General features: G+C 32.3%; 3 protein-coding genes across 3 annotated transcripts; 2 read left to right on the top strand and 1 right to left on the bottom strand.

Moving 5' to 3' along the window:
- Positions 1–3,834: 3,834 nt before the first annotated feature.
- Positions 3,835–7,827, top strand: LOC100797031 (probable receptor-like protein kinase At5g24010). The gene has a single exon (XM_003535553.5). It carries the CDS (start codon positions 4,978–4,980, stop codon positions 7,456–7,458), a length of 2,481 nt encoding a protein of 826 aa, XP_003535601.1. The 5' UTR covers positions 3,835–4,977; the 3' UTR covers positions 7,459–7,827.
- Positions 7,828–10,410: 2,583 nt separating this feature from the next.
- LOC100796498 (deSI-like protein At4g17486) lies at positions 10,411–12,634 on the top strand. Its single transcript, XM_003535552.3, has 4 exons — positions 10,411–10,580; positions 11,694–11,958; positions 12,059–12,126; positions 12,282–12,634. The coding sequence occupies exons 1-4, from the start codon at positions 10,449–10,451 to the stop codon at positions 12,537–12,539; spliced, it is 723 nt and encodes a 240-aa protein (XP_003535600.1). The 5' UTR covers positions 10,411–10,448; the 3' UTR covers positions 12,540–12,634.
- A 3,197-nt stretch (positions 12,635–15,831) lies between these two features.
- LOC100306497 (uncharacterized) lies at positions 15,832–18,528 on the bottom strand. The gene is made up of 2 exons (NM_001400397.1): positions 18,325–18,528; positions 15,832–17,135 (listed from the first exon to the last, which is right to left on the bottom strand). The coding sequence occupies exon 2, from the start codon at positions 16,711–16,713 to the stop codon at positions 16,147–16,149; it is 567 nt and encodes a 188-aa protein (NP_001387326.1). The 5' UTR covers positions 16,714–17,135; positions 18,325–18,528; the 3' UTR covers positions 15,832–16,146.
- Positions 18,529–21,576: the final 3,048 nt, after the last annotated feature.

Below are 21,576 nucleotides of genomic sequence, written 5' to 3'. Positions count from 1 at the left end.
TTTAGGTAATGATAGTACAGTTGACGTTAAGCTCATGTACTAATCATGTACTACATACAGTACTTCTATATGGATGGAAATTGTTGAATTTGGATTGCATACTTAATGTTAATGGTTTCGTTTACGATATATTCTGATTCGTTTAAATTTAAATATATTTATAATTATTAATTATTACTCAAACAATTTTAATGAATGAAATCATTTATAGCTTATTCTAAAAAAAATGTAGACAACTCGATCGATCTTTTAGTACATTATTAATTAATTATTGCTTGCCACGATGGATTAAGGAAGTAATATGAAATGTATATGCCATGATAATCCACAAGACTGAAATTACTTCAACTAAAAAGTCAGCAGACATAATATTATTAGAATGTCAACCCCCAAAATCATTTCTTATATGCAATATGCAAGGAAAATATATGATATTTTTTCAACGATTTATCTTAGCTTTCTTATTACATTCTCCTATATGATAAGTGAAAGACTATTTTTTTAAAATACTGTTAGACATCAAAATAAAGATTACTCTCAACATATGTTTTTCATAATATTTCCAATATCTTATAATAATAATTATAAGTATTTAGTACATCATATCAATATTTTTATTTAAATCATTTTTAAATAAAAATAATTTTTTATATTAATTGATGATAATAATGTTAGAACTGAAGACTTCACACAAACTATTTAAACTCTTCACTACTAGGTCAATCTAGTGAAAAAATGTTGTCGAAAGCTTTTTTTCCGATAGTTAATAAAAATAATTGTAAGTATCTAAACGGATATTTGAGAAAAATATTAACATTAACATAAAAAAAGAAATTGTGTGTATCTGTGTGAATAATTGGAATGTAAACTTAGGCATTTGTTTGTTGTACTGTCGGTAATCAAAAGTGCAGGAAACATGCATTTAACATTCTGGGTTAACAAGGCCCAAGTTGAAATTCCAATTCTAGGGATTGCTAGGTGCACCAGGAATATTGTTTGTGCACCAGTATTAAAATAAAATTTCAAAAATATCCTTTAAGTGTTTTTTTTTTTATACAAATTAAGTAATTGGTAAGTATTTTTTGTTTATACATATTATCGCAATCCGTATGATCCAAAGGCGACTGGCATCCTGCCCATCCCACACGCCCTTGTTGGGCCTCTAAGATTGTCATTCGATGCATTAAGCAACAGTTCCCAATTCAAGGATCGATTGCTATCTGAACAAAAGCAAGTAGGAAAATACCGGGTGCCGTGTTGAGGACACTTTCTTACGTTATCAACTTGCACCCATCAACTTGTCTATGTATTTAAGCAACAAGTTTCTTCCCTAATTAAGCAAATTAAAAGATTAAAAAAAAAAACAAATGAAAGTGGGAAACATCAAGCGATGTTGTGGCCAAAACAAGAAGTTGTTTTTCCTATCACATGTAATCTTTAACAATATTTTTTGTTTTAATATTTAGTAAATATGTTGATAAAAACTTTTGATAACATCTAAGAAATGTTATCCAATATAAATAAATGTTAGTAATATATTTTTGTAATATTTTATCAAATGATATGCATAATCTATGTCACTAAAGATTTTCGCGACATGAGATATATACAATATTTGATAAAATATCACAAAAATATATTAGTAACATTTATTCATATTTAATAAAAAAAATTTAAATGTTGTCAAAAGCTTTAACAACATTTTAATTAAAGGTTAGATAAAAAAATATTGCTAAAGTCACATGTATAATAGTGTTTCAAACTAAATAATTTCTCTCCAATAATCCATAAATACCTTTACTTAGTTTAGTTTTTATTGTAATGCAAAATTGTAAATAAAATTATTACTTTTAATGTAGAAAACTAGAAAATAAATTTTAGGTTTAAATACTCATTTGATCCCTATAGTTTCATGATTTGTACCTTTTGATTCTTATAGCTTGAAAGTGATTTTTTAGCTTCTATAATTTATATTTTAATTCTCTTTTAGTCTCTATAGTTTGAAAATAATATTTTTAATTTCTATAATTTATATTTTAATTACCTTTTACTCTTTGCTATATATATATATATATATATATATATATATATATATATATATAATTAGTTATAAATTAATTATAAAATATCAACTATTTTCTTATTATAAATTATCTTAGGATACAAATTATACCTAAATTTTAATAACTTCGTAGTCTCGTATATATACATATTTTATCATTATCTTAATTGTTATAATTCTTCAATTAACTGGTCTTTTTTTCTAAAGTGTACTCTTCAATCCACAATTTTGATCAGCAAAAATCCATTATGACACATTGACACCCTTTAATTATTTTCTTAAAAGAAAAAGATCATTGTATCTTTCTTATTCTTGGCGCATACGCGATAATTAACTTGTTAGTTAGTAAATGACAAGGGCCTGCCTATGATGAAGAACAACCAAACCAATTAATCTGCATGAGAGTCACGGCCATAGCCTGCATAGAAATTAAACCTACTTTTATTACATTACACGAGTTATTAAAATGAAATTCTAATTATAGATTAATGCTAAAAATATACTAGGAAAATACTGTATTTAAGATATTACATTTTAGTTTTTCCAATTCTAATTGATATTTATCTAAGTTTTCTCCGTATTTGAATTAGAACCCACTCAGAGTTACTTTCAAAAATCATTTGTTCTTCCCACCCCAAATTAATTCTCTGCAAGAAGAGGGACTCTTGCAAACCTAACAAAACTTATATAGGCATAAATGTGATAATCTGGTATATCAATATGCTTGAGGTGCTTATGGACTTTGATAAGTTATTTTTCTTGTACTTTCTTGTAATTCAGTAATCTTTAAGTAAACTTCAAGCAGGTTAAACTTGATAAAGTCTATAACTCTATGTCAAGCTCTTTCGTAAACTTAAAATTAAAGGCTGTCTTTAGAAACAAAAAATAACTGAAAAGCATCGATGTGTTAATCACGTGGATGTAGTCAAAGAGCATAGAAAGAATTCAAAATTACAGTTGAGTCAGGACATAAACGTCAGAAAATAATTTTTAAAAAACTTCCGTTTTTTTTAATTTTTTTTATAGGAAAATTATTTAAGCTGTTATGTTATGAAGAAAAAGGTTAGCATAAGCATAACACAAGTGGGCATGTGGCCTTTTAATACTAAGCAAGTGCCTCTAAGCTAAAGTAGTGCCAGAATATGCGCAACGGTAGTTTGTAAGAAGCGACAACATAAACCACTGCACTAATTAATGTGAAGCATACAAAAACAATGGTCCATACACCATATATCAAAAGGGTTAATTAATATTTTTCAACTTTTACTCCTTGTTAACTCTTTCATTGTATCTTTCTCCTATGTCTCCTTTTTAATTCTTTTAATAATTGTAACTAGTAATGATGTCATTTTGTGTAATGCTGAGGTATGTCTTCAAGCAACCATATTTGCCTCTATGCCGACGTATCGAAAAAGACCTTAGAGATAAAGCCTTTGAGACACTAAGCAAATGCCACGTGTGACCTCAATTGCTAAAAAAATAGACTAATATAAATGTAAGGAAAAGTCTAGTGCTATTGACCCATGCCATGTGATGTGTGACTTATAAATTCCATTAAGTGCTGAGCATCATATAATAGCGGTGCTAAGAATGCCCAAAGAATAAATTAATCGGGCACTACCTAGTAATTAGTAAAGCTGGCATGCACTACATATGGCTTTTTGAACTGGAAGACATTAAGAATTTTGTTGTATCCTATCATAAGATAAGGCTCTAGAGACGCGTGTAAACTATAAGTGGTTGCCAATTGGAGATTTGAATCTGATAGGTGCATACACACAATCTTACCTCTCCTGAAGAAATTTGTCAAATGTGTGAGTGTGACATGTAATCCAAGATGTTCACAAAAAATTGGATATATTATTTATGCAGGTTTTTAGTACAGAATTTCATAACGAATTAGGAGGATACGCGGAGAAAGAACTATTTGAGGAAAGGAAACCAAATCCTATCAGGGCTCCTTATTTCCTTCTTTAATCTATTCATTGATTGATAGAAACCCAAACATTTGCGTTATCTGATAGTATTAACAAAAAAGATCTACAATTTTTTTTTTAAAGTATACTCTATACATATTAATAGTACTTTACAATTATTGGTTAAATATAATATTAATAAATATGTTAATCTCTATTTATCAGAAATCGAGTTCTGTTCAAATCTAAGATGAATGCTAGAAAAACGATTTAAGACAATGTTACATTTTATCTTTTTCTCCTTAGATTTTTTGCCAGGTAACTTATAGAGAAATGATCTTTGGATGCAGGTTTTTTTTTTTTAAAATAAATATCTCCCATAAGTTACTAAAAATGTTTATTAATTTTGGATCCAATAGTCACTTGTTTATCTCACGAAAGTTTTTCACTTCATGCTATGTAAGAACTTTTTATAGAAGTTGATATTTACCCTTCACCAAAAATCCTGTTCAAGTCATATATATAGATGACAAAACTCTACAGTGTTTGAAGCAATTAGGTATCAAGAATTAATTCGAGATGAAAGGTTAAGATGAAACAGCCTGTATCAGTATTTTAGATGTGTGCATGCGACTAACATTTTTCTACCGTTATATGAAGTTGAACGCAGAGAGAGAAAACTAATACAGATTTGTGTGAAACGTCCAAAAATATTTGGAGTTTATGAACAAATAACCATCAAAAGCAAATGTGAAAGTAGGTGCAATCCTCTGATTTGATCGACCAAATTCATGTACTATATTACATCTTCCTTCTCAAATCTTCACTGGAACTTAAGTCACTCTCTCTCTATCTCTGTTGTCCTCTTTTTGCAGTTCTGTTCACACTTCACACTAACCTTTTGTATCCTCTAACAACTACGCATGGCGTGCGTTTTCCTCAGAGCCTGATACTCACACTCTTCAAGGAACCAAAACGCCAAAATAAATCCTTTCTTCAATGAACACCCAAAACCTCATACCCCTAATAATCCTTCTTCTTTTCATACCTTTCTCAGTTTCATTCTCTCCCACAGATAACTTTCTTCTTAGTTGTGGATCATACAGCAATGCTTCCCTCTTCAACAGAGTCTTCATGGGAGATTCCACCAACCCAGGCTCCACTTTTCTATCTTCAGATGATTCCATTTCACTCACATACCAAAAGCCACCTCAGAATTTGTCTACTTTGTACCACACAGCCAGAGTTTTTAGAAGCACTGCGAGGTACAGGTTCAACATGAAGAAAAACGGCACTCACTTGGTGCGTTTTCATTTCTCCCCCTTCAAGGCTCAAAGTACTTTTGATCTTAAATCAGCAAAATTTAATGTCTTTGTTAACGGGGTTTCGGTGTTGAGCAATTTCCAACCACCTAATGATGTGCTGCTCAAAGAGTTTATTTTGAAGATTGAGTCAAACGTGCTTGAGATTTTGTTTAGGCCTGTTGGTGAATCAGGTTTTGCCTTTGTCAATGCTTTGGAGGTGTTTACTGCCCCTGTGGATTTTGTTATAGATGTTGGAGCCAGATTGGTTGGTCCTTCTGGGGTGGAGGAGTACAGAAACCTTTCATCTCAGGTTTTGGAAACTGTTCATAGGATCAATGTTGGGGGTTTGAAAATAACTCCCTTCAATGACACCCTTTGGAGGACTTGGATTCCTGATGAGGATTATTTGGTGTTTAAGGGTGCAGCAAAGCCTGCAGTGAGCACTCACACACCAAATTACCAGAAGGGAGGTGCAACTAGAGAGGTTGCACCTGAAAATGTTTACATGACAGCTCAGCAGATGAATAGGGAAAACTCAAGTTTGGCTTCAAGGTTCAACATAACCTGGAACTTCCCTGTGTCTCCTGGTGGTGGTGTTCCACACTTGGTTAGGTTGCATTTTTGTGATATTGTTAGTCCTGCTCTCAACTTGCTCTACTTTGATGTGTACATCAATGGGTACATTGCATACAAGGATCTTGATTTGTCAGCCCTTACAATCCACACACTTGCATCACCTGTCTATGTGGATTTTGTTACAAATTCAGTTGATTCAGGTTTTGTTCAAGTGAGTGTCGGTCCTTCTGAGCTGAGCAGTTCCATAAGGATGAATGCCATATTGAATGGTGCAGAGATAATGAAGATGGTCAATGATGTCGGTACTAATGTTGTGCATAGGAGGACGAATTTGTGGGTGTTGGTGGGTTCAACTGTTGGAGGAATTGGTGTCTTGTTTTTAGTTGTAACTGCTTTTCTACTTGGTACCAAATGCAGGAAGAATAAACCAAAACAAAGGACAATAGAAAGTGTTGGATGGACACCTTTGAGTATGTTTGGAGGGAGCTCCCTTAGTAGAAGCTCTGAGCCTGGTTCTCATGGACTTCTTGGCATGAAGATCCCTTTTGCTGAAATACAATCAGCAACAAACAACTTTGATAGAAGTCTGATTATAGGGTCTGGTGGATTTGGTATGGTCTACAAGGGAGTGCTGAGAGACAACGTGAAAGTTGCTGTCAAGAGAGGCATGCCAGGGTCCAGGCAAGGCCTTCCAGAGTTCCAGACTGAGATAACAGTTCTGTCCAAAATTCGCCATCGCCACCTAGTTTCACTAGTTGGTTTCTGTGAAGAGAATTCAGAAATGATACTTGTCTATGAGTATGTCGAAAAGGGTCCACTGAAGAAGCATTTATATGGTTCATCACTACAAACACCTCTCTCTTGGAAGCAGCGTCTTGAGATATGCATTGGTGCGGCTAGAGGCCTTCACTATCTTCACACTGGTTTTGCTCAAGGAATCATCCACCGTGACATCAAGTCAACCAACATATTACTTGATGAAAACTATGTTGCCAAGGTTGCTGACTTTGGTCTTTCAAGGTCAGGGCCATGCATCAATGAAACACATGTGAGTACTAATGTGAAAGGTAGCTTTGGCTATCTTGATCCCGAGTATTACCGGAGGCAGCAGCTTACGGATAAGTCAGATGTTTATTCATTTGGGGTTGTGCTTTTTGAGGTTCTTTGTGGAAGACCTGCTGTTGATCCACAACTTGCAAGAGAACAAGTGAATTTGGCAGAATGGGGACTTGAATGGCTGCAAAAGGGCATGGTGGAGCAAATTGTTGATCCTCATCTTGTTGGACAGATCCAACAAAACTCCTTGAAAAAATTTTGTGAGACTGCAGAGAAATGTTTGGCTGAATATGGTGTTGACAGGCCTGCAATGGGTGATGTGTTGTGGAATTTGGAATATGCACTTCAGCTCCAAGAAAGTGGTCAACAAAGGGAGCCACATGCCAATAGACATGCTAGTGAAGAATTTGTGAGTGTGACAAATGCAATTATTCCTGGAAATCCTTCTACCAACAGAAGGACAGAGAGGGATCATTATAACTGTTCTTCAGATGTAAGTACTAGCCAAGTGTTTTCCCAGCTAATGAACAATGAAGGCAGATAGAGATAGGTTTATGCCGCAAATATAAGCAAGAAATTAAAGCAGTACCTAAGCTTTCATACTTCTTTTTTTTCCTACCAAGTTTTTTTTTTGAAGAAAATTGCATCAAAACCGTATTAGCAAGATTTACTCACGGAAGGCTCCATATAGCACTAGTTCATTGGTAGCAAGATTTTTGTAGTATAATTTATTCATTTATTTTATACAGCAATTCTGTACTTATTATTCTGGAGCTTAATCAGTCAAATTTGTGATGAGCTATAGGTTTGTGGTCCATTTGTATGATGTAATTGGAATTTCAGTTCAAATTTCTAATTTCAATTCCATTCCTTAACGTGAATAAAGACATGTAAATGTAATGGTTTTCTTTTAGAACTTTCGCGAGACAAAATGGATATGTTAGAAGATTGGTTGAAATTATATGGCCCAAATTTCTACCATATAATTTTTCAACACAGGTCTTGCTGAACTGTTGTTCATTGTGTATCAACTTCATGCTTTAGATAAGCCCTTATTAACAGATATTTCCATTTTTGTTAAAATGTGCTTGTTAATGCTCTGGAGGATAATCAATAAAGCAAAGTTTGTTCCTTTCGAAAGCTCAAGTTCGATTGAGGATTGGACCATGGTTCACAATTAATTAATGCTGTATCTCTTGCATTTTTCAACTTGTTACTTGTTATAAATCATGAGAAATAACAATTAAAAATATACAATTGAAATGAGTTTGATGAGTATGTGCATATTTTTATGAAATGAAGTTGAGATTGATGCTATTAGTAGTTTACCAACTTGTTCCCCCCATATTCTTCTCATTGGGCACTGTACAAATCCAAGTTCAAATGAAGAAATTGTGTATTGAAGAAATCATGATGAGCTCACCAGTCGACCTTTTTCATCAATTTCATACTAAAACAGATAGAGCTTGCTCAATCCCCTGATTAGAAAAATGTACCATGAGTGAAAGTACTAAACATCAGCAGAACACTTCATAATACCATTCCAAATGCATAACATGTTACTATGATATCTTCAAAACCGATTTAGATAGCTTAATCATTGACCTCTTCTAGGCCACTTTTCAAACAAAATCATGAATAATAGAACTCCAATATTCCAGCTATTTAACATTAATTTTAACGGAGCAGATGTATCTAGAAAAGGTGAATTTTCTAAAAGGTGTAGTATGTTTCAAACCTGAAAATATAAAATTGAAACATTTAGAAAGTGCAGTTACATTTCACATGCTAATATTCTATATTTCTTTTTATCTTTTTTCTAAAGTTTATGATAGTATTTGTTTCTGCATATATTCTAAAAAGCTCAGGCAAAGCTGGCCATCACTCTTTTGACACACGTGAATGAGCTATATCCCTTTATATGAGTTTCATAGCATACAGCCTACAATAAACTATGTGCATTTCTAAAGCAAGAGGGGGCAATGGAAGCGTGTAGTCTCCACTAAAACATATACTAGCTAGCAATTGCCGGGAAGTTGCTATCCATTTTTTCTGTGGTGATGTGCTTCACTGTGCTCGCTACTAATATTCTATTATTTTGTTCAGTCTCACGGCTTTATATATAAACTTTTCATTATTAATTAACCGGTACCAAGCATGACCGTGAGAATCTCGGATGATTAGATATAGGCATATAGCTAATGGTGGGTGTAGAGACCGGTCCCGCTTGTTTAAGGTCTAGTGTGGGAAACTTGTGTTTTATAAGGGTCTCAAATCTAGTTCATGAAATAAGAGTGTGTTTAGATGGAGGAATTTAAAATTTTGAGAAATTTAAAATTTTAAGAATTTTAAATGCTTCATTTGAAATTCTTTTATTTTTAAAATTTTGTGTTTTGATAAAAAAATTAAAATTATGAGGGTAAAAAAAATGAATAAAAAAAGAAAAGATATAATTGATGTGCTAGTTATACGTGTTCCTCTAGCTTCTCAGGCCTGATCGATGTTCTACAAATCTTAGACTGTTTCTTGAAGAAGACGATAAGAAAATAATTTCAATTTCTTAGCCTTTAACAAGTAATCTAACTAGAGAGCCTCCATTAAGTTAGAATAAATTCAAGTCAATTAATTCATGCATTCCGTGATACTCATAATCTCATTTTAACATGTAATAGTCATCTTCTATAATCTACGTGAGAGAAAATATATCTTATTAATTTATAACATTTATTGTTTGTTGGCTGTAAAAATATAAAATATTAAGAATATTTTGGTAAAAATATAATTAATATAAAAGACAAATTAAAAAGAATTTTATAAAAATGGACTCTTTAAGTTAATTTTTTTTTTACCAAAATATCATTAATTAGTTTATAATTTTTATAGTCAATAAATAATAAATACTTTAAATTAATAAGATAAACTCACCCTCTCTTATGTGGATTGGAAAAGATTATTAGAGTGAGATTATAAGTCCTATCTTTCTTAATTACTGTTAATTAGTTTAAAAGGCCTTTTATATATATATATATATATATATATATATATATATATATATATATATATATATATATATATATATATATATATATATATAAAGCTATTTTAGATTAAGTAATCTAAAAAATTAAAGATTAGGCGGCCAATATTCTACCACTTCAACTAATCTACATGAAATAAGAAAATTAATTTAACGATTTGTATTTTTTTTTCTTCGACAAATACTCTTAAAATTATTAACTATTTAGGCTTATCATCTCACTTAATTAATGTGCGAAAAGAGAAATTTTCAAAAGTCGTGGCCTCACTTTAAACGGTAAACTGTGAAGGCCAAATGAGTATTAATTAAACTGAAGAAAATAACTAAGTCTCCTACCGCAAATCCGCAATCATGTTTCTAACTAACAATAAATTTAATTGTTTTCCTAATCTACCACTAGCCATCTTGACTATAATTTAGGACAGGTTTATTTCTTTTTTACTACCACGAATCCCAACATCTAAATTCGGTTGAACCAAGTTACAGTTTTGGCGAAGATGGTAAAAGTGATGCTGCACATATACGATGTGACCAATGGGTCGGAGAGCAAGAAGAGAACCATTGTTGGCATCAACAACGTCTTATATGGCACTATTGGTCTCGGTGGTATATTCCACAGCGCGGTTCAGGTCCTTTCTCCTTTCTTCAATTTTCTTCTCTTCTTTTTTCACTATTTAATTTGACCCTGGATTGCTTATGATTGTTATTAGAAATCGTTTTTTTTTGGTTTTGTGGGATTCTTGAGTTTCAGCCCTGTTTCTTTTGGCCCTTGTTGTCTAGGGAGGGCAATGCGTCTTTAGAATGGATTCCCTCCATTTCTAGCTTCCATTTCATAATTAAGTTTTTGACTAATAAATAAATAGAAATTGTACACACTAAAGTGACATTTATTTTCTAAAAAAATTAATAATAAAAGAAATAGAGAAAAAGAAGAATATTTTTCTCATGCGTCTTATACTTGTTGGATATTAAAAAAAAAACAGGGACTTCCACATTATTTAGTTGAAACAAAATATTTAATATAGGAGACAACTTTCACTTATTAAGACAATTACTGAATTAATTCAGGCCCAAATTTCAATACTAAGATTTAAAGCTTACATTAACAATTGTTTTTCAATTTATAGAATCATCTATTATTATTGGATTTTTAATAGATCACTTGAAGATATCCAATTCTACAAATTTTACAAGCTTCTATGTTCAATCCTTTTGCATGATTATGCGTGGTGTTGAAAATTTCCACATCTATTAATAATATAATTAACCAAAATGAATCATATAAGCAAGTGATAATACGTTCCTTTTGAGTTAGTTTTTTAGTTAAGTCAAAACATCAATTTTAAGACTAATAATAACTACAATGTATAATTAAAACAATAAATATGTATGAACTATATGTTGTAATTTAAATACTTTATTGTATTGTGTTTGACTTCAAAATTGTGTTAATAAATTAATATATACCTTATTTGATGTAAATATTCTTTATTTTATAATGTTAATTATTTATGTTTTTATTAGTAAAAAAGGTCAGAAATATTGTGTTTCAGTTAATTTGGTGATATATATAGTCAAAATATAATAAATATATAAAGTAATAATGTAATTTAATGTTATATTTATTGTATTTGACTTCAAATGAATAAGATATATATAGAATGGTTTACGTAACAGGTTAATTAGGGGGTCTACATTTTTTAACTGCATGCATGAAAGTATTTGTGGTTCTTTGACAGCAGGTTTATGGAGATGATGAATGGTCATTTGGATTCTGTGAGGGAGGAGATACTGGAGTTTTTAGATGCCCTGCGGGAAAGAACACGATGTATAAATATCGCAAATCATTTGTTCTAGGGGATACTAACTTCAACTTTTTCCAGGTAATAGAAATGTTAACTCAACTTAGTAGAGAATGGCGTGGAGATTCCTATGACCCCTTGTCCAAAAACTGCAACCACTTCTGTGATGAATTCTGTGCAAGGCTGGGTGTGGAAAAACTTCCTGGTAAGTGTTATCCACATGTTAATTCTTGATGACTTTGTAAATATATTTTCCTGCTCTCACTGTTTATTTTATTCATTCTTACAGTATATTTTGATGACAGGCTGGGTTAATAGGTTTGCTAACGCTGGTGATGTTACTAGGGAAAGGGTTGAGAATGCAGCATTACGGGTGAGCTTTTACGTATCCTTAATAAAACGCTAAAAGTTTTATAGGTTTATTCGAATTATGTCTTGGATTTCAAACTCTTGAAATCATGTGCTTTGCTTTTTGTTATTAGTGTTGGCACATCCATGACAAAATCTAATAATAAGTGGTTATTGTAGTTCCGGAAAGCCAAAACAAATATTGTATCAGCAAGCAAAGTTGCATACCGGTTCCTCTTTGGCGGTTTTACAAAAAATAATGTTAAAACTGATCTGGATTCTTCCCCTAGAAAATCCAATAGAGGAGGAGGATCTCCTAGAGTTCAAGCTGTTTTGTTGAAAAGCCTTATTAGCCGCACCAAACCATTCAGGTGTTTAAGCTCTAGCTGGAAACGGAGTGAGCTTGAGCCTCAACAACAAACACGAAACAAAATATGACAAGGCAATGCTTTTATAAAGTTGGGGTCTTCATTTACTGACACATAAAAAAAATATAGTAAATTATGAGGACAATATTCGTGTATATATATAAATTTGTGAGGACAGTAACTATATTGTACAATATTGACTTTTCTTGCTACATTTCAAATTGTGGAATCAATTTGTACAATTAATTATATACATTATGCATATATATTATATTAAGACGTACATGTTAAAAAGATTACGGGGCAATTGCCCATACACCTCATAACCTGGATCCATCAATGTCTTCATTCTTTACGTAATTAATTATGTAAAACTTTTTTCTAAAAAAATACTTCATTTTTGTTGTTGGATTTAATTGTTTTTATTCACTTTAATTGGTAATTTTCTCTTGAGTAGGTATGGGTTTTGATTTGTCTAAAATGGTGAGATGATGTATCCTAACTCTATATAATGAATATTCACCTGTGTTAATATGATAAAGAGTCTGAACTATACAAAATCAGACTACGTGAGCACAGGTAGATCAGGTGTATGCAAGAACACTCTGATGCTCGAGTTAGAACCCTACACAAAAGATAAAGGTAATAAAAATGCATGTATGTCAAAATGACGTTGCCAATATTTATAGGAGTAATCCTGAGTTGAATTTCTACATTTAGGACGCACGTTCTTTACAGATAAATTGCAAGTTGTTCTGGAGTAGTAAATGGGGACTAGTCTAGTCAAACCGAGTCAACACTTCAAGGGGATTACAAGCTTTGGATCTGGATTGGGCCCTAAGCCTGGTCCATAATAAGTTTGTTTAGATTTTGAAAACTTTGTTCACCTAATGGCAATGGGGACATGTCCTTTTGTTGACTATTTTCACCTAATGGCAATGGGGACATGTCCTTTTGTTGACTATTTTTATAACAGGCAAATATGAACGAAAAATATAAAGAACAGTATACTTATGAAGCTAAAATGAAATTGCTTTGTTCTTTTACCAAAAGCTTAGGTTTTCAAAGAGTATTTATATATATATATATATATATATATATATATATATATATATATATATATAATCACTTTGACACGTAAATTTAATTTGAAATATATATTATTTTTTAAATCTGTAAAAATAGCATTAAATATAATAAAATTTATAAATGTTATAATGAAATTAAAAAAAACTATATCAAACATTTGTGACATGTTATAATAATATTACTATCACCTAAATCATTTAATTTTATAAGTATTTTTATCCAAAGAAATTAATGTTTTTTTTTGTTGACTATGATATTGATTTAAAGTTATTTTTGTGAAAAATAGTCAAGATTAAAACTTTGAATCACTTGCAAGAGACACAAATAGTTATTTCTTATTGCAAATATTTTTGGTTGAAATGAATGATTGTATCTAATTTAATAATTTACATAAGGTCACTTCAGCGCCTCTAATCAGAGAAGAATATGGGCGCAGCGAACAAGAGATCCAGAATATATGATGCATGTAATGATGTAAACCATCAGATAACGAGGACCCCTTTTACCAAGCACCAGAACTTCAACAAAAGTCAACGGTGTGAAGCCACTAGCCATGAACTTCATTCTCAAAATGAAAGTAGCATTATCAACTATAGTAAGGCATATGCTAAATGACACAACCATCAATCCATCACGTACGATTCTTGATATTGGTTCTCTAACTAATTAGCAGTTAGCACCAATATGCTACGTAGTCATTGTATGTTCTCAGTCGTCCTTCCTAAGATCCTATTGTGTTGCAACCAGTTTTCTTTAATTTGCTCATGATCAATAATAATATTAAATAAGGCTAGCTTCCCGTTGGTTAGCTAACAGATTCTTATTTAATGACTTAAAATTGAAAGTGGTGGCACCACGTTGACATTGTTTATCAGTATTCATCTTTGCTGCATAGTTTAGCTATCTAACATATGTTGCTTATTCGTTTTTAAATCTACTAATGTTATCACAAGAACGATACTGTGTAACATGCAAAGAGCACCACAGAAAATGCAACATACATAATGCGTATAATGAGTGCAAGGAATAAACTTTTAACGTGAGTTGGTCGTTGAAAAAAAAAAGCACCTTGCATTGACAAAGTTATTGAATCACCCATTAATGAGACGGGATCCAAGAGACACAATAGTTGGATAGAATTGATCCAATAATCCAGACAGGACTATTAATTAAATTGTTTGAGTTTGTGGTTTTCATTTTAAGCCTAATCAAATCAAGTCTAACTAATTTAAAAATATGATGAATTCTTAGAAGGAAAAGACTAAATTCACATGTTTTTTTTAAAAAAAATTTGGGACCAAACTCATTGATACAAAAATATAGGAGCATTAATCATATTTTGACAGAATGTATAAGATAAAAATACATTTTTTCTTTAATTTTATATTAGGTCACTTCACATTCGCTATCCCGATTCAAGTTAAATGAGAAAAGAATACGGACAAATTGCACCAAACAAGATCCAAGAGTGTATATATGATGCCTGCTATGATGTAAGCCATGAGAGAATGTGGGCTCCTTTTAGCAAGCACCGAAACTTCAAAAGTCAATGGCCTGAAGCCAATAGCCACGAACTCCATCCTCAAAAAGAAATTAGTGTTTGTCAACTGTAAGGCATATGCTAAATAACACTACCATCTTCTACCCATCGTGATTCTTGATTGGTTCCCCAAATTAGTGTTTTCTGGTACATTCTCAATTGCCCCTTCCTAAAGATGCTGTAGTGTTGCATCCTGTTTTCTTTTCGCTCATGAGCATTATTATAATTTCGCATTAGTGATTGACATACTCGAATTTAAAGTCTTAGAATTGAAAGTGATCGCACCACGTTGTTCACCAGTAACTATCTCTGCTTTGTAGTCTAGTTATTAAATACAAGGCATCAAAAGTGAAATTAGGATATGTTTGAATTTCAGGTGAAGGATTCAAGTATATTTTTGAAAGTAAAATCAGTTTAAAATCATTTTTAATCACCCCTCAAAAATATATTGTAGACTAAAATTTTGCGTGCAAACTTAGTTTTGGAGAAACAAACTCAGTTTGACCAAAACTTATTTATAGACTTTAATCTAAAAGTACACTTAATGGTTAAATAGCCCAACTACATTGCCTTAAAGCATAAACACAACTTGAGTGAGGATTCAACACAGAACTGTTGCTTATTCAATTTTAAACTACTAACACTATCACAAGAATTATACTGTATAAGATGGAAAGAGAACTAAATTATGAGACGTAATCCAAGAGGCCACAATGCAAGTATATATAAATTATGAGTCATTGAGTTCCACTCGAGCATTTATATTATTTGTAATCAACTCAAAAAAGTATAAATCTCCATTACAATCAGAGTATGAAAAGTCACTCCAATAGAAAATTAGCAGCCTTGCATGCAGTTAATGAAAATCAGAAGAAAATATGATGACACAGCAAAAAGTTCTTCAGTCACAACTGAAGCAGAACGTAGCTGACAAGCATATTATATAGAAGTAATATGCAGAAGACAACCTCCAGTAAGATAACAGAAGATTAAGACTTCATCTCCAGTGACCAGAAAAGACACAAACAAGACTTCATTCAGCATTCCTTTAGAAGATAATCCTTGCTTCATCCGCCTCCTTTGCAATATGGAGTGATCTAACTGCTTGTGCTGCTATAAGATCAACAGAGAATCCAGTAGGACCCCATCCTGCTTCTTCATATAGGGGTTCATACACGTTCTTCTCAAGAGGGCCGGATGTGAAGGACCATTTGCCGCTTTCAGCAGAGACAGACCACGTACCACCATCTAGATGAGGAAAACAAGCTCTTCTTTCATCCATGAAGAGGCCTAGCTTATGATTATAATTCCAGGTCTTGCATTCACAGTCATTTATAACAACATTACAAGAATCGTCCGAGTCTTCGCCGAGTAGAACATGCAGAGCCACTGCTTCAGCAATTGCGGCACCCTCTTCATCGAGTCTTTGTTGCTCTTCTTTCTTTTTCTGCTTCTTTTTCTCCAGTTCGGAAATGATGGCAGCAGAAGTAGCTAGAGCTTTTTCCAGGCGCCTCTTTTTCTTTTCAGCCTGTTTCAGTCTATCCAACTCATCTTTCACCTGCTTCTTCTTTGCCTTTCTCAAGCGTTGCCCTTTATTACATGCCATGTTATCCATAGAACCCACTATCTATATAAATACTTAAAAAAAATAACTTTTGAGAACTCCTATCCTTCAAGAGAATTTCTTTAAAGCTGTATACATTTTTTTGTTTATAATTTCTCCCCTTTCCCTAAATTGTTATGCTAATATACTCTATTTAGTTAAAGTATTGAGACTAGTACTAAAGTTACGTTCTAACCACTACACCCACTCAGGTCTGTAGGAATACCTCATTTTACGGAACATACAATCCCAAAAAGAAACAACAGGAGACAACATCAACGAAAATTCATAAGAACTCATTGACCCATTTGTTGTTCCCATTCTTCCTATCTGCCCACAACCCTTGCACTTGCCCATCCTGAAAAGGCCAACACAAGAATAGTAATCAATCTGCACCCCACAGCTACACTCTGATTCCAGTACACCCTTCCCAGCTGCAATATAAACAAAAACACAGCCAAATCATCACAAAGATAAGGAGACATATTCATTCACATAAAGATAAATACACAAACATAACAACATGAACAGAAGAATATAGAGAGATTCAAAATTTTTATACCAAAATTACAACAACTAATTTCCAATTTTTAGTAACACTAAGCAGGTTTGATTAAAAACAATAGAAGTGATGCATTTCTATCATTTTAATAAATAATAATGCATGAAAAAATATTCATTAGAAAAGAAGAAAAGAAAAGAACACAGTAGCATGATTGAAACATGTTAATTAAATGCAGAAACAGTACATCAAGCAGTGTATAGCCAAAATTTGTTAAGGACAGGTTGAGGACTGAAGTGCAGGGAGGGGTGAAAGAAAATGTAATGCAGAAAGACACATCAAACATATTTGTTTTAAACATTGTAATTTGTATCAGCCCTGACTAATAAATTATTCAGAAACAACGACACACTTTTCCCTTATTGGCTGGGAAACAAAAAAGCCATAGAAACCAAGGATCATGATAATTACTTAACAAGTCAAATTAAGACTTGATCCATATGAAAACCACATAACTGATGTCCACATCGCATCAACACTGCTTTAACCATGTTGACAACTGAGACAGTACTAACCGATTCATCCTAAATTAATCTATTCATCCACCAATACCCGCCCACCTAATAACCAAGTCAAAAGTGCATACTAATAGTAGCTTGAAATTAAAGTTCTTCAATGACTTTTATAATGTATAAACACGATGAATCATTGTCTGGACAGAATAACCACCAAATTTCAAGCAAATTATTCATCTTCGGTGAGTTGATTTAATGATTTTTAAGGAATAGAGCAGAAGACCACGTTTTCTTACCCCCTCAAATTCTATTTGCAATCAGAGAGAAAGAGAGCCAAAAACGAAAAAGAACCATTATAATACTTACCAGATCTACCCAATTTGTTAGGAACACCAAACACATCAATTGAAGTAAAAACCAAACAACCCCAAATTCCACAACCATAAGATCTACTCAACCCAGAATTAAAAACATCAACTTTCTTGAAAATCAATCACTCCAACGCATAATTAAGAACCAGATCCAAATACCCATTAAAAGAAAAGAAAAGGAACCCATCGAGAACAAAAAAATGCAAACTTTGAATGAGAAAACAATGAATCAAACCTGGGGGAATGGCATAGAGAAAAGAGGGGGGATCTGAGTATCTAACACAGTGTTGCTAATGGTATGGGAGCAAAATAAACAAGAAGAAGCAATTGGTGGCAATGGAAGTGGTTGGATCTAGAGAAAACGTACTTGTGTGGGAAAAGAAAAGGTGAAAACCGAAAGGAGAGAGAAGAAAGAGGGAGCGAGGAAGTAACTGATAACAATAACGAGAGACGATGAGAGAGGAAAGGAAACAAGAAACATGAACGATGTGAATCACGAATGGTGGTGGGACACGTGTCGGATGATGAGAAAAGGGTACTCTAGAAAAATCTGACTTTTCTTTTCTACGGTGACAGCTCGTGTTTGTTCGCCTTCGAGCGGACACGTGTCCCATCATGGTCTAGTGTGGGACCTATCATTATCCAATAGCCTCGTCATGGGACTCATCCTAGCCGGAGGATCCCGCATCTTTTGCGTCAATTCCTGAGGCTCTAGTGAACGGTTCAGATTTTTCTTTTCCTGTTTAAAAATGCATGAAACATATTCTTTTCAACACACTTTAATTAAAATAAAAAGTTTTATAAGGATATGTTAGAGCCTTAAAGGTATTCTTAGCACTCTTCTATAGAGAAAAATAATCTTAAACCATCACTTGGTTTATGGTTCTAATTGAGTTTTTTTTTTTTTTGTAAAGGATGAAATAAATAAAAAACTAGCTATGAGCACTTTCTTGATAATGATCCTTACTTTTCTAAACACTCTATAAAGTGATTCTTTTAATTTTTCACCGGTTCATTATTTTTCTTGTTCTTTTTTTCTTTGCTTCTTTTCCTTCTGCCTGCTTGCATGTGGTGAAATTTGGGATGCAGGTTTACTATGGACTGGATCTGGAGTAAGCATTTTTAGTACGTGTTCTACATTTTCAAGCACTATCTTATATAAGCTAGCTCACACACACACACAAAAAAAAAATCTCGTATATAAGCTTTGATCCTTTGAGAATATTAATATTATTACATACATGGGTGTGAATTACTACTTTGCACCTAAATAAATAACTGTTTTAGAGGACCTTTAGTCCATTCAACATTGGGCCGAAAGCCCAATACAGTATGGGAATTAAAAGACTAGAAAATAAATGCACTTAATATAGCAAAAATATTTATTATATATTAATTTCTTTTTTAAAATTAAAAAATTACTCTATCTTTTTTCAAGAGATAAATCTTTTTATATCTTAATGTAAGCAAATATTTTATCTTACAAACATTTTTCTTCTATATATGTAACTTTCTATATTATCATAAACTAACTTTAAATACTCTCTTGTAAATTTCAAGATTTCACAAGATGGAAATATTTTGTAAACATTCATATTCTCAATTTAAAAATTTATTCAATAGTTTTTATTCTATCTTTTAAAATCTCAAAGTTAAGAATAAAAGCCCAAAATTAGTTGTCGATAATGCTAAAAATTATATAAAAAAAAAATTATGCCTTAAAAGTTCATTTATGCGGATGTGTAACTTTTAATATATATATATATATATATATATATATATATATATATATATATATATATATATATATATATATATATATATATATATATAATTAAAAGAGCTTAATGGTCTTGCACGCTGATGATATAATTTTTTTTACATTATTATCTAATTCTAAATAATTTTTATATGATTTTTAAAGCATTTATTATAAGAATTAACAAAGTCATCATACATAATTTATAATTAGATGATACTTGTGTATAACTATTGTATACGGTCCGTATATGACATTATTTTTTCTAATTAAAGCATCTAAGGCAATAACAAAATAATTTGATCTTTAATCTAATGTCCAACTGTTGATTACACAGTTTAATCACGTCAAAATTCATTGGTTTGGCTGCACGGCTTCATTATTTCGCACTTGGGTTTCCACATGGAACTGTTGAATCCGCACCAACATTTCGCGTGATCTTCTCCATTTTCTTTGCAAACTGTACCACTTGCTTTAGGTTCGGGTCACAATAAAATTTCATTCCTACAAAAATAAAAAAAACTACTAAATAATCACACCCTCTTGTTTATTCGCTAATATCTTCGACCGGGCTTCCCTCAGGACCATTCATTAAGGGTGCAATGAATCACCTTGGAATTGGATGGCAATTCTGCTTCACAATCCTGTTTAATAGAACATTACGTTAATCGCCCAAATACGGTCATCTAACAATTTGCCTTCAGCTAAATTCTTCAATTCCTTTCAGGGGTTGGTATAGCTACAATAAAGTTACAATACAATAGAATTCGTTTACCTCTAGGTTGATACTAGCTAGTGATTCATTTATATGTATCTAACACAATAGAAAATCATTTCTTGCAGGGTCACAACGCAAGCAAGCCCCACTTCTCATATACTTCACATGGTAGTTAATATCTTTCTGTTGGCCTATGGTCAGGCTACACAGTGTTGACAGTACCAATTAGGATCCCACAATGTCTCTCTATTATCCATGACACGTTTGACATGTGTTATAACTACCTGAACGTAGAAGTGAAGAACTATGGAATTCTGGCAATTACAACGACACACATGACAAATTACACAAGAAGCCTACTTAAACATGTTGGAAAGCATGTATGAAGAAGACTACTTACACAAACTTCATCAACCGAAATATAACATTAGTTAATCAACACGATGCATTACTTTACTCTTTGTACTGTGTAGTTTTAAAGATAGATAAGTTTCGCAATTTGTTTTTTTCCTTGAAATTATTTCCTGATTCTTATCTTGAGCAATGAAGTCGTAATTTAATTAGTGATGCTAGCTCAGTCAATTTTGTGCCAGCTTTGGTCGTTAATTAGCAAGATAAGATAAACTAATCATATGGGTTTAGACAGCACAAAATGGATTTTGTTGTCAAAGAAAACAAATTATGAGATTCATCCATTAGAATTATTTGCACTTTTGCACCAAGAAGACTTACACGCGGCTTAGGCTCAATTGTTGTTTCTTTGAATAAATCGATGGACAGGACCTTTTGACATGCTTCGCAAAATTGACACATATATAAAACTTATAAACCAAAAATGGAAACATCACTAAACCCCACATAAGAAATTAAAAGTGAAAGGCGGTCCAATCCATGTGGAACTATTGAGAAAGGTGATGAAGTGCACGAACCACTAAGGTTGCGATTTTAGCCAAACTAATTGGTAATTAAAGCCAGGAACGAGCATATATGTCTTACACGTATCAAAGATT

This window comes from Glycine max, chromosome 10, assembly GCF_000004515.6.
Source record: "Glycine max cultivar Williams 82 chromosome 10, Glycine_max_v4.0, whole genome shotgun sequence".
NCBI classification, from domain to species: domain Eukaryota; kingdom Viridiplantae; phylum Streptophyta; class Magnoliopsida; order Fabales; family Fabaceae; genus Glycine; species Glycine max.
The sequence above is the reverse complement of the archived record's forward strand: the minus strand, read 5'-3'. Positions and strand labels throughout refer to the sequence as shown.